We start from the raw sequence: 14,450 nt of genomic DNA on the forward strand, positions 1-14,450 counted from the left end.
AAAAGTCTTGCATTTCTATAGTGTCTTTCACAACCTCAGGATGTCTCAAAGTACTTTACAGCCAATTAAGTAATTTTGAAGTGTAGTTACTGTTGTAATGTCGTAAAAACGACAGCTAATTTTCGCACAGCAAGATGTGATAATGACCAGATAATCTGTTTTTTTCATGATCTTGAGGTGGAAGGATAAATATTTGCCAGGATTTCCGGGAAAACTCCCCTGCTTTTCTTCAAAATAGTACCATGAGATCTTTTACGTCCACCTGAGAGGGCAGACGGGGCCTCGGTTTAATGTCTCATCTGAAAGACAGCAGCTTTGTGTGGAGCAGTCCCTCAGTACTGCACTGGAGTGTCAGCCTAGATTTTGAGCTCAATTCCCTGGAGTGGGACTTGATCTCACAACTATTTGACTCAGAGGGGAGAATGTAAGCGACTGAGGCACGGCTGACACCTATCGCACATCGCACATGCACACAATCCACTACCTCCGTTCTTTTAACAACTGAATGCATTCAACTGAATTCATGTTCCAGCGAGTGATAGAATTATGGTATCGGTAGACATTGCATAACAAAAGTTTAATAAACGCTGAGAATTTTTTCCTTCTGCGAGCAAAAGTTATCTTTGATCCAAGAAAGACTTCACGATATTTCAAATTATCCTGAAGTCATTCAACACCTTACCTGTAGTCATCAGTGTCAGAGAATTCATCTTTCCTAATCCTAGCAAGGACAGTCCCACCTTCCAGACGCAGTCCCACCAGCAGGGAATCTTCCAGCACACACTTCATTATCCTTGTATGCTGGTCAATGAGCTCGACAACTTCCTACGGAATGAAGGTTCCACATTTAGTTTGACTTCTGACGTAAAACACCCACACTCGGTATAAACCAGTTTCACTGCTTTCTGTGGGTGCAGGGCATTTTGAAGGGGGAGGGTGAACAGCCATTTGTCATGGTGCATATAGGTACCAACGATATAGGTAAAAAATGAGATGTTGTCCTACAAGACGAATTTAGGGAGCTAGGTGTTAAATTAAAAAGTAGGACCTCAAAGGTAGTAATCTCAGGATTGCTACCAGTGCCACGTGCTAGTCAGAGTAGGAATCGCAGGATAGCTCAGATGAATACGTGGCTTGAGGAGTGGTGCAGAAAGGAGGGATTCAAATTCCTGGGACATTGGAACCGGTTCTGGAGTAGGTAGGACCAGTACAAACTGGATGGTCTGCACCTGGGTAGGACCAGAACCGATGTCCTAGGGGGAGTGTTTGCTAGTGTTGGGGATGGGTTAAACTAATATGGCAGGGGGATGGGAACCTATGCAGGGAGAGAGAGGGAAGTAGAATGGCGGCAGAAGCAAAAGATAGAAAGAAGAAAAGTAAAAGTGGCGGGCAGAGAAATCCAAGGCAAAAAGCAAAGAGGGCCACATTACAGCAAAATTTTAAAGGGGCAAAGTGTGTTAAAAAGACAAGCCTGAAGGCTCTGTGCCTCAATGCGAGGAGTATTCGGAATAAGGTGGACGAATTAACTGCGCAGATAGCAGTTAACGGATATGGTGTAATTGGCATCACGGAGACATGGCTCCAGGGTGACCAAGGCTGGGAACTCAATGTCCAGGGGTATTCAACATTTAGGAAGGATAGACAGAAAGGAAAAGGAGGTGGGGTGGCGTTGCTGGTTAAAGAGGAAATTAATGCAATAGTAAGGAAGGACATTAGCTTGGATGATGTGGAATCAGTATGGGTGGAGCTACAGAATACCAAAGGGCAGAAAACGCTAGTGGAAGTTGTGCACAGAACACCAAACAGTAGTAGTAAGGTTGGGGACAGCATCAAACAAGAAATTAGGGATGCGTGCAATAAAGGTACAGCAGTTATCATGGGCGACTTTAATCTACATATTGATTGGGCTAACCAAACTGGTAGCAATGCGGTGGAGGAGGATTTCCTGGAGTGTATTAGGGATGGTTTTCTCAACCAATATATCGAGGAACCAACTCGAGGGCTGGCCATCCTCGACGGGTGATGTGTAATGAGAAAGGACTAATTAGCAATCTTGTTCTGGGAGGCCCCTTGGGGAAGAGTAACCATAATATGGTAGAATTCTTTATTAAGATGGAGAGAGACACATTTAATTCAGAGACTAGGGTCCTGAACCTAAGGAAAGGTAACTTCGATGGTATGAGACGTGAATTGGCTAGAATAGATTGGCGAGTGATACTTAAAGGGTTAATGGTGGATAGGCAATGGCAAACATTTAAAGATCACATGTATGAACTTCAACAATTGCATATCCCTGTCTGGAGTGAAAATTAAACAGGGAAGGTGGCTCAACCGTGGCTAAGGGAAGTTAAGGAGAGTGTTAAATCCAAGGAAAAGGCATATAAATTGGCCAGAAAAAGCAGCAAACCTGAGGACTGGGAGAATTTTATAATACAGCAGAGGAGGACAAAGGTTTAACTAGGAGGGGGAAAATAGAGTATGAGAGAAAGCTTGCTGGGAACATAAAAACTGACTGTAAAAGCTTCTATAGATATGTGAAAAGAAAAAGATTAGTGAAAATAACGTAGGTGCCTTGCAGTCAGATTCAGGTGAATTTATAATGGGGAACAAAGAAATGGCGGACTAGTTAAACAAATGCTTTGGTTCTGTCTTCACGAAGGAAGACACAAATAACCTTCCGGAAATACAAGGGGACCGAGGGTCTAGTGAGAAGGAGGAACTGAAGGAAATCCTTATTAGGAGGGAAATTGTGTTAGGGAAATTGATGGGATTGAAGGCTGATAAATCCCTGGGGCCTGATAGTCTGCATTCCAGAGTACTTAAGGAAGTAGCCCTAGAACTAGTGGATGCATTGGTGATCATTTTCCAACAGTCTATCGACTCTGGATCGGTTCCTATGGACTGGAGGTTAGCTAATGTAACACCACTTTTTAAGAAAGCAGGAAGAGAGAAAATGGGTAATTATAGACTCGTTAGCCTGACATCAGTAGTTGGGAAAATGTTGGAATCAATTATTAAAGATGAAATAGCAGCACATTGGAAAGCAGTGATGGGATCGGTCCAAATCAGCATGGATTTATGAAAGGGAAATCCTGCTTGACAATTCTTCTAGAATTTTTTGAGGATGTAGCTGGTAGAGTGGACAAGGGAGAACCAGTGAATGTGGTGTATTTGGACTTTCAAAAGGCTTTTGACAAGGTCCCACACAAGAGATTGGTGTGCAAAATTAAAGCACATGGTATTGGGGGTAATGTACTGACGTGGATAGAGAACTGGTTGGTAGACAGGAAGCAGAGAGTCAGGATAAATGGGTCTTTTTCAGAATGGCAGGCAGTGACTAGTGGGGTGCCGCAGGGCTCAGTGCTGGGACCCCCACCAATTACAATATACATTAATGATTTGGATGAGGGAATTGAGTGTAATATCTCCAAGTTTGCAGATGATACTAAGCTGGGTGGTGGTGTGAGCTGTGAGAAGGATGCTCAAAGGCTGCCGGGGGACTTGGACAGGTTAGTTGAGTGGGCAAACACGTGGCAGATGCAGTATAATGTGGATAAATGTGAGATTATCCACTTTGGTGGCAAAAACACGAAGGCAGACTCTTATCTGAATGGCAGCAAATTAGGAAAAGGGGAGGTGCAACGAGACCTGGGTGTCATGGTACGTCAGACATTGAAAGTTGGCGGTGAAGAAGGCAAATGGTACGTTGGCCTTAATAGCTAGGGGATTCGAGTATATGAGCAGGGAGGTCTTACTGCAGTTGTACAGGGCCTTGGTGAGGCCTCACCTTGAATATTGTGTTCAGTTTTGATCTCCTAATCTGAGGAAGGATCTTCTTGCTATTGAGGGAGTGCAGCGAAGGTTCACCAGACTGATTCCCGGGATGGCAGGACTGACATATGAGGAGAGACTGGATCGACTGGGCCTGTATTCACTGGAGTTTAGAAGGATGAGAGGGGATCTCATAGAAACATATAAAATGCTGACGGGACTGGACAGGTTAGATGCAGGAAGAATGTTCCCAATGTTGGGCAAGTGCAGAACCAGGGGACATAGTCTAAGGATAAGTTGTCGGCCATTTAGGACTGAGATGAGAGAAACTTCTTCACTCAGAGTTGTTAACCTGTGGAATTCCCTACTACAGAGAGTTGTTAATGCCAGTTCATTGGATATATTCAAGAGGGAGTTAGACATGGCCCTTACGGCTAAAGGGATCAAGGAGTATGGAGAGAAAGCAGGAAAGGGGTACTGAGGTGAATGATCAGCCATGATCTTATTGAATGGTGGTGCAGGCTCGAAGGGCTGAATGGCCTACTCCTGCACCTATTTTCTATGTTTCTATGTTTAAATGCCAAAGAGCCATTTTCCTAAAGTGTTCTGCGGTATCATTTATCCTACAAAGTTCCCACAGCAGTCTGACCCTGAAAGGGTGGTAGAAGCACATTCAATAGTAACTTTCAAAAGGAAATTAGATCTAAACTTGAAAAGGAATAGCTTGCAGGGCTATGGGGAAAAAGCAGGGGAGTGGTGCTAATTGGGTAGCTCTTTCAAAGGGCCGGCAGAGGCACGATGGGCCGAATGGTCTCCTTATGAACTGTGTGACTCTATGATTCACATTAGACAAAATGTGCACATGTGCTTGTTCTCAAGATGCAAACAATGACTATTTCAAGGAGTTTAGCCCAATAGGTGGGTAAGTAGTTTGCAGGGCAGAAGGAACAAAACCCCTGCACTGGCCTGTTGACTGTCCCTCAGAGCCCAAGCAGTCATTTATGCCACCATTGGAAGCACGGGCTAAAACTAATGACGCATACTACCTCCAACAGCACAACCACCAGACGTGCAGCTTAGTGAAGCACCATTGAGTGATTGGACACGGGTTCGCATGTATGATTCCCGACAGCCAATCTCTATTAAGCTTATCTGACCTGAAATATCAGAGATTAGTTGAAGGCTATCAGGAGAGAGATAGGGAGAAGATGGAGAAAGAATTTTGAGGCAAGCTAATTACCTCCACTGTGTTTTGTTGACCATTTAAAAAGTTGGTCTGCAGTGGCTAGTCCAGTTCCTGTATTCCCTGTCCCTTCACTTCACACTATCCATCCCCTTCCTACCACTTCCTCGCTTTCTACCTCTTTCTATTTGAATGACCCACTCAACCCTATAGCCGGAACACCGTCCCCTCTACCTTGTTCCACTGTCACTCAGAGGTGAGGGAATGTGAGCAGTCACTGAGGGCCACATTTCCCCTGAAAGCTGCACTCCAAATGTAGCCATTGCTGGCTCCAATTCCTGAAATACTGCCCACACTAAAGGAAAGAAAAAAAAAGACAGGGAAAGAAACAAAAAGACTTAAGGACACAGAAGCGGAAGAACGGAGTGCAATAGAAACAGAACCAAAGGAAGTAAAAAGAGAGACAGAGCAGAGGAAGAGAGACAGAATGAGAAATAGAAAGATAAAGGCAGCAGAGACAGGTAAGAGACTCCTTGAACTCACTGTGCGCAACATCTAGCATTACATTGAAAATGTTAGACTTGCGTCCAATTCATGTCAACTTTTTCTATTATAAATTCCTATGTCCACATTTATAATGGAAAATGCTATGTCAGCTCGTCACGTTGTGATTGTACCTCCCGGCCAGTGAAGGTGCTGCAGCACCAGCACTGGTGTGAAAGTGTAATTACAACATGACAAGTTTACATAGGCAATTTCATTTATAAATGTGGGAATAGGAGCTTAAAAAGGTAAATGTTATAAAGAGCACAGAATGATTGACTTCAAAGTGGAAGCTGAATTATGTCTTCATGCCCTGATCCAATTATCATCTGCCCTGAGTGGAGCTGGGGGAGGTCAGGTTCAAGGAAGGCAGAGGCACTGTACCTGTTCCGTGCTGGGCATTCTGCTGACATTCAGGCTGTTGATAGAATTCTTCAGGTAGATGAGAGCCCCTCGACAATTCATCCTGAATGGCTCCAACCTCTGAAACAATAAACATGAGGCTATAACTCAGCTTTATCTCTCCATTGATGCCTGATCCTTTATAATCAGCTAACATAACGTTCAAAAATACTAAATTTATATTTGTTATATTTACAGGGATCCTGTTCATTTAAAATTTTAAATGTGAAGGTGTAACTATTCCAATACGCTCCTGGCCAGCCTCCCACCTTCCACCCTCCATAAACTTGAGCTCATCCAAAACCCCTACCAAATCCCATTCATCTATCACCCCTGTGTTCACTGCCCTACATTGGCTGCATTCCGGCAATGCCTCGATTAAAAAATTTACATCCTTGTGTTCAAATCCCTCCATGGCCTCGCCCCTCCCTATCTCTGTAATCTCTTCCAGTCCCACAACCACCCGAGAACTATGCGCTCTTCCAATTGCGCATCCCTGATTTTAATTACTCCACTGTTGCTGGCTTTCCCTTCAGCTGTCTAGGCCCTAAGCTCTGGAATTCTCTCCCTAAACCTCTCCGCCTCTCTACCTCCCTTAAGATACTCCTTAAATCCTACCTCTTTGACAAGCTTTTGGTCACCTGTCCTAATATCTCCTTATGTGGCTCAATGTCAAATATAATTTGATAATGCTCTTGTGAAGTGCCTTGGGACTTTATACTATGTTAAAGGCGCTAAATAGATACAAGTTGTTGTTTAATGTTGTAACTTGGACTTCGAGAAAACAAGGTTGTCTTTTAATGTAGGATAAATATATTAAATGGAAAAATAATACGCGAATATTTTTTTACTTGAATGCAGAAAGTATTTACAAGAATGTTACTAGAATTGAGAGGATGCAACTATTTGGATAAAAAGATTGATCAGCTTGGGGCTCTTTTCTCTGGAATAGAGATGACTAAGAGGAAACCTGATAGAGGCCATTAAAATGATGAAGGGGTTTGATAGAGTGGATATGGAGAAACTAGTGAGCAGTCCAGAAAAGTGGGGCATCAATATAAGATAGGCACAAACCGATCAAATGCAGAACTAAGAAGGAATTTCTTCACAGGGTGGTGAGAATGTGGAATTTGCTGGCAGCGTGGAATGGTTGAAGCAGATAGTATTGATGCATTTAAGGGGAGACTTGATATCATACATGATGGAGAAGGGAATGGAAAGATATGGGGGCAGGGTGGGAGGAGATCATTAGAGAGGGAGGAGGCGCGAGTGGAGTATAAACACCACCATAGAACAGTTGGGCCGAATGCCCTGTTTCTGGGCTTAGATTCGATGTAATGCTATGAATATGTAGACGCAAACTTTTATTATCGGAAATACAAATGTATTACACCCCAAAAGCAAAGAGTTTTCTTCGAGTACAGTTTCTGTGGGCTCTGCTGACATTGTGTCCAATTGGCCATTCTTCAGCTGTGAGTCCTGACTGAGCTGGTTGACAGGGGCATCACAGATGAATCTGATGCTGTTCCCATTTGCCATCTCCAGTAAGGGTCACTCAACAGTAATCAAGACTAGGAACCTCCACTGACATCCAAGCTTAAGATCATTAACTAGGCACAGAGCGGAGATCGAACCTGGTCTGCCTTCCTATCTCTGTAATCTCCTCCAGCCCCACAACCCCCCCGAGATGTCTGCGCTGCTCTCATTCTGCCCTCCTGAGCATCCCTGATTATAATCGCTCAACTATTGGTGGCCGTGCCTTCTGTTGCCTAGGCCCCAAGCTCTGGAACTCCCTGCCTAAACCTCTCCAACTCTCCACCTCTTTTTCCTCCTTCAAGACGCTCCTTAAAACATACCTCGTTGACCAAGCTTTTGGTCACCTGCGCTAATTTCTACTTATGTGGCTCGGTGTCAAATTTTTTATCGCATAACACTCCCATGAAGCACCTTGGGACGCTCCACTACATTAAAGGTGCTATATACAAGTTGGTGTTATTGTATGCCACCTCTGGCAATGTGCTTTGGGGAAACCGTCTCCCCTTTCAAAATTTATGAATATATTCTGGTTATCACTATGAGCACAGAATTGGGTTCCGATGTAATGAACAATTTCAGGCTGAGCAGATTCTGATTGCTTTCAATGAGGGGGGGTGACAAGTGAATATTCATTCAGCTGACCATTAATCCACATGTAATCAACCCTTCATTCCAGTGACTTATTGAAATAAATCTCGAACAATTCAGCTTGAGGGACACTTTCATCTATTGGAGTTAGCTGTCAAATTTTAACAGGACACTTGTCGAGGTAACACTCCCAGAGTGTGCAAGTATTACCCGAATGTACCAGTGACAGGGCGTGCTTATGTGGGAATATTTCACTGCTTCTGGCAGAATGTACAAACCATATGAAAGCGGATCCAGTCGTTGTGATCGTAAGGAAAGGTTCCAGAAAACTCCTGCGTCAATTGACTGCCATCAATGTGCTTGTGTAGCACCTTTAGCGTCGTCACCATTTCATACTGGAGTGAGGGATTAAACAAAAGAGGGCAAAGTTAAACTTAACAGTGACTCCATGTGTGCCAATGTGCCTCCTAATACACACAAATGCCATCCAGTGAGAGTAGACACAACTTAACCCTGACACAACAAAGTTTATTTAGTAAATATTTCACTGCCTGAGATTCTTCATTGGAAGGGTTGAAAATCTTCAGCACCTTTGAACTTTGGGTTGAGAGGATTCAGAAATGAGGCCCTTCAGAGACTGAGATTTGGAGCTTCATGGTTGTGAGAATTGAAATGGGCGTTATATAGCTCATCGCCGTAGGTGGTGAGGCACTTTTAGTTCATGTACAGTTGTCACATGTATCATAGAATCATAGAAATTAACAGCACAGAGGGCGGCCATTTCGACCCATCATGTCTGCGCCGGCTGACCAAGAGCTATCCAGCCAAAACCCACTTTCCAGCTCTTGGTCCATAGCCCTGTAGGTTACGGCACTTTAAGTGCACATCCAAGTATTTTTTAAATGTGGTGAGGGTTTCTGCCTCTACCACCCTTTTAGGCAGTAAGTTCCAGACCCCCACTGCCCTCTGGGTGAAGAAATTTCCCCTATATCTTCTCTAAATCTCCCCCCAATTACTTTAAATCTATGTCCCCTGGTTATTGACCCCTCTGCCAAGGGAAACAGGTCCTTCCTAGCCACTCTAACCAGGCCACCCCATTATTTTATACACCTCAGTCAGGTCTCCCCTCACTCTTCTCTGTTCCAAAGAAATCAGACCCAGCATCTTTCCTCATAGCCAAAATTCTCCAGTCCAGGCAACATTTTTGTAAATTTCCTCTCCCCCCTTTCCAGTGCACTCACATCTTTCCTGTAGTGTGGTGACCAGAACTGCACGCAGTACTCCAGCTGCGGCCTAACCAGTCTTTTATACAGTTCAAGCATAACCTCCTTGCTCTTGTATTCCATGCCTCGACTAATAAAGGCAAGTATTCCATATGCCTTCTTAACCACCTTATCTACCTGGCCTGCTACCTTTAGGGATCTGTGGACCTGCACTCCAAGGTCCCTTTGTTCCTCTACACCTTTCAGTGTTGTACCATTTAACGTGTATTGCCTTGTCTTGTTCGACGTCCCCAAATGCATTACCGCACATTTATCCGGATTTAATTCCATTTGCCACTTTTCCGCCCACCTGACCAGTACATTAATATCTTCCTGCAATCTGCAGCTTTCTTCTTCATTATCAACCGCACAGCCTATTTTAGTGTCATCTGCAAACTTCTTACTCATACCCCCAACATTCAAATTCAAGTCATTGATATATACCACAAAAAGCATGCAACCCAGCACTGAGCCCTGCGGAACCCCTCTGGATACAGCCTTCCAGTCACAAAAACATCCATCAACCATTGCCCTTTGCTTCCTGCCTCTGAGCCAATTTTAGATCCAACTTGGCACTTTGCCCTGGATCTCATGAGTTTTTACTTTTGTGACTAGTTTGACATGTGGGACCTTATCAAGAGCTTTGCTAAAATCCATATACACTACATCATATGTACTGCCCTCACCAACCCTCCTGGTTACCTCCTCAAAAAATTCAATCAAGTTTGTCAGACACGACCTTCCCTGAACAAATCCATGCTGACTGTCCTTGATTAATCCATGTCTTTCCAAATTAAGATTTATTCTGTCCCTCAGAATTTTTTCCAATAATTTTCCCACCACCGAGGGCCTGTAATTACTCGGTCTATCCCTTTCTCCCTTTTTAAACAAAGGTACAACATTAGCAGTCCTCCAGTCTTCTGGCACCAGTAGCCAGAGAGGACTGGAAAATGATGGTCAGAGCCTCTGCTATTTCTTGTTTTAACATCTCTTAACAGCCTGGGATACATTTCATCTGGGCCTGGGGATTTATCCACTTTCAATACTGCTAAGCCCCTTAATACTTCCTCTCTCACTATGTTTATATCTTCTAATATTTCACACTCCTCCTCCCTTATTGCAAAGTCTGCATCGCCCCTCTCTTTTATGAAAACAGATGCAAAGTATTCATTAAGAATCATATCCACATCGTCTGCCTCCACAAACAGATTTCCTTTGTGGTTTCTAATAGACCCCACTCTTTCTCTAGTTATCCTGTTGCTCTTAATGTATTGGTAAAATATCTTTGTGTTTTCCCTGATTTTACTTGCCAACATTCTTTCATGCTCTCTCTTTACTTTCCTGATATATTTTTTAATTGCACCCCTGCACTCCTTATACACCTCTCGAGTCTCTGCAGTATTGAGTCCTCGGAATCTGTCATAAACTTCCCTTGTTTTCTTTATCTTACCCTGTATGTCCCTTGACATCCAGAGGGCTCTAGATTTGTTTGCCCCACCTTTTTTTTAAGGGAACATACTTGCTCTGTACCCTCAGGGTCTCCTCCTTGAATGCCCCCCACTGCTCTGACACTGATTTACCATCAAGTAGCCGTTTCCAGTCTACTTTGGTCAAATCCCATCTCAGCTCAGCAAAACTGGCTTTACCCCAATTGAGAACTTTTATTCCTGGTGCACCTTTGTCCTTTTCCATAACTACCCTAAATCTTACTGAATTATGATCACTAGCACCAAAATGCTCTCCCACCAATACCCCTTCCACATGCCCCTCTTCATTCCTCAAAACCAAGTCTAGAACCGCCCCCTCCCTTGTTGGGCTTGCTACATACTGGCTAAAGAAGTTCTCCTGAATGCATTTTAGGAATTCCGCACCCTCTGTACTATTCACACTGCTTTTTTCCCAGTAAATATTCGTGTAGTTGAAATCCTCCACTATTACAGCTGTATAGTTTTTGCACTTTGCAGCAATTTGCCCACATCTATCTCCCTCTGACTGTTTGGGGGTCTATAGTACACTCCCATTAGTGTGATCGCCCCTTTTCTGTACTTCAATTCAACACATATGGCCTCGTTTGATGACCCCTTTAACATGTCATCCCTTCTCACAGCTGTAATTGTTTCCTTAATTAATACTGCGAACCCCCACCCCCTCCTTTTTTACCCCCTCTCTCTATCCCGTCTGAAAACCCTGTAACCAGGAATGTTGAGCTGCCATATCTGCCCTTCTTTCAGCCTGTAACAGGACTGGCAGGAACTGAATGCAGCACAGAATCACAAAACCGCGGGCGTAAGGATCAGGCTTTCGGTTTTAGGTCATCTGTTCCACAAAAAGTAAATGTTGGGAGCCAACACTGCATGCTCTCAATCTCTGTGCCAGAATCCACTGGAGTGGAGGGAAGTATTATGGAACTAGCCTCCATTCATGCATTTTGCTGTATTCAGGAGACTGTTTGCTGTTATTTCTGTCATGAGTTCAGAAACTCTGTTCATTCTGCCCTGCCACCAACTCATTGGCTGACGCACCAATATCAATATTCACAGCAAACTATAAAACATCTGGGGATAGAAATTGCCCCCTACCCGAAACGGGGTGCACGTACTCCATTTCGATGGTTTCTACCTTAGTTGTGGTTGATGCCGCCCCTTGAGCGAAATTCCGCTCTTCGTTTTTTTAAATTCAGATCCAGAAGCCACTCTTAATGGGGGCGAGATTACACAAGAGGGATGGACTCGCGGCGGTGGCAACATCTGAGGGGCAGAAGTTGGAGGCGATGCAGAGTAACCGCCGCGATGATGTCATCACGGCATCGCGCCACCACGGCTCTCCCCTTCACTTAAAGGGGAGAGCCGCCGCGATTTTAAAACTTCGGTTCACTGGGCCACCAGGGAGGGTTTCGGCCGGGCTAGTGGCCTGGCACCCAAGAGGGGGTGCCAGGCTGCATGTTAACGGCCCGGCCAAACCCGGGGGCATAATTGTCGGGTCGACATGGCAGTCGGTCGCCAAAAATAAACAGGCGACAGCAGCAGTGCATCTTCCCCTTTAATTGAAGCCACACCGCCGTTGCAGAAAGCTGGACCACCGGGAAAAAAAACAAGTTTTGGCATGCGGGGTAGGCCGAAGATTTTCAAAGGGGAATTTCGCCGGTGGGGGTGGGGGGGGGGGGGGGGCAATGGGGGATAGATTGACGCACAGTGATGACGCATTTAAGACGGATCGGCAGCAGTGGAGCAGTAGTGGAGGGATCAGGGCATCGCCGGGAAACGTAGGAAGGGCAATTGGCTATCAGTGGCCATTCCACGAAAAGTCGGTGGCCACTCCACTCCGCAGTGTAGCCTCCCATTTGCGGTGGTAACAGGCTTTAAGGAGAGGGGCAATTTCAGCCCCCTGTATTCTAGGCACAAACCACTTTTACAACAGACAACCAAATACAAAAGATTGCTTGCAAAGGTGTTAACGGCATCGTCCCCACGAATGTAGATTATCAAACACATTTAAGGTACAACTTACCCTAGATCTTACAGTATTACCCAAATCATAACTGTGAGTTTTATTTTTAATTTGAAGTAAGATTTCATAATATTTCATCACGTGATTTTATCTTCCAAAAATGGATATTTCTTTCTGGCCATTATCCCCAACTGAGATCCTCTGTTCATCCACTTCCAAAACACAATCAATTCAAAGTACTTAACAATTACATTGGCTAGTGTAAAAAATGGTATGGAAAAGTTTAATCCAGAATACCTCTTTAAATAAAACAGTGGAAGTAAAACAAGAGACAACAGGTTCAAACTAGTAAACGGTATACAAGTTGCTAAGAAGCATCGCTGCACAATAACAACTTACATTTATATAGCACCTTTAACATAGTAAAATGTCTCAAGGTGCTTCACAAGAGCATTATCAAGCAAAATGTGACAGCTGAAGACACAGCCGCCAATGGTGGAATGAAGGAAATGGGGATGCTCAAGAGGCCAGAATTGGAGGAGCGCAGAGACCTTGGAGTGTTGTAGGGCTGGAGGAGATCAGAGAGATAGGGAAGGGCAAGGCCGTGGAGAGATGAGAATTTTTTATTCGAGGCTTTGCTGGACCAGGAGCCAATGTAGGTCAGCGAGCACATGGGTGATGGATGAACGGGACTTGGCGTGAGTTAGGATATGGGCAGCAGAGTTGTGGATGACTCAGGCAGGTTTGTTGCTACCTCAAAGCTTCACAAAAATACCCCAACTGTGTAATCATTTTAATCATGGCATCACAACTGCATACCACAACTTCTTACCCCCACTTCATTGAAAATTTGACTTACCTGAACAAGTGGATCCCTTTCCAGTTTGAATGTGGATTCCCTTTCCACAAAAACCAGGACTAAGTTAATGGCATTTGGAATGGCAACCTGTGAGCAGTTAGAAAAATAGTTCAACAATTAGAAGCAAGTACACATCTAAGTACTAAAGACAGTTGATATCACACCAACCACCACATTGCTCCATTTATTCAAGATAAATGGTACAGAGCTGATTTTCCTCTTCGCTGTGCCTGGAGATCAATGCTGACACTCCTGTGCAGTACTGAGAGAGCACTGCCCTGTCAGAGCTGCCATTCTTTGAATGAAACGTTAAACCGACACCCCATCTTTCCCCTCAAGTAGACATAAATGATCCCATGGTACTCAAGCAGGCCCAGGACTTCTCCCTGGTGTCCTGGCTAATCACCCAACATCAGTAAAGCAGATAATCTGATCATTATCACATTGCTGTATGCGGGAGCTTGCTGTGTGCAAATTGGTTGTGGCGTTTCCTACATTACAACAGTGTCTACACTTCAAAATTACTTAATTTGTTGCATGGCACTTTGTGCCAGGTTGTGAAAGGCGTTATATAAATGTTGGTCTTTCTTTCTTTTCTTTTTAGAGCACATAAGATTCCCTGATGTTAGAAAGGGGAGAAAGGGTTGGAGACATCGGTCTGTGTTTCCACTATGCTGCCCAGGGATTCCCAGGACTTTGCAAGATGACAAGCTAATTACAGATGAGGAAGGCCATTTGACCTATCCTAGTTTATCCATCCAGAGAATTCCCAATGGGCATGCTATCTCCCCCATTTTTGTCTGCATCCTCAATGAATCTTTCTAAGCCTGGCCCAGCATTCACAATCATAGTACACCAT

General features: G+C 44.2%; 1 protein-coding gene across 5 annotated transcripts in view; it reads right to left on the minus strand.

Moving 5' to 3' along the window:
- The window catches only part of LOC139264276 (pleckstrin homology domain-containing family G member 4B), a 240,405-nt gene that overhangs the window by 59,566 nt on the left and 166,389 nt on the right, over positions 1-14,450 (minus strand). For all 5 annotated transcript variants that reach the window (XM_070880482.1, XM_070880479.1, XM_070880481.1 and 2 more), the window contains exons 7-10: positions 13,592-13,678; positions 8,302-8,418; positions 5,882-5,980; positions 683-825 (exon numbers count right to left, since the gene is read on the minus strand). In XM_070880482.1, coding sequence (XP_070736583.1) covers positions 683-825; positions 5,882-5,980; positions 8,302-8,418; positions 13,592-13,678 — 446 coding nt within the window. The remainder of the gene's footprint in view (positions 1-682; positions 826-5,881; positions 5,981-8,301; positions 8,419-13,591; positions 13,679-14,450) is intronic.

Source organism: Pristiophorus japonicus, chromosome 5, assembly GCF_044704955.1.
Source record: "Pristiophorus japonicus isolate sPriJap1 chromosome 5, sPriJap1.hap1, whole genome shotgun sequence".
Taxonomy (NCBI): domain Eukaryota; kingdom Metazoa; phylum Chordata; class Chondrichthyes; family Pristiophoridae; genus Pristiophorus; species Pristiophorus japonicus.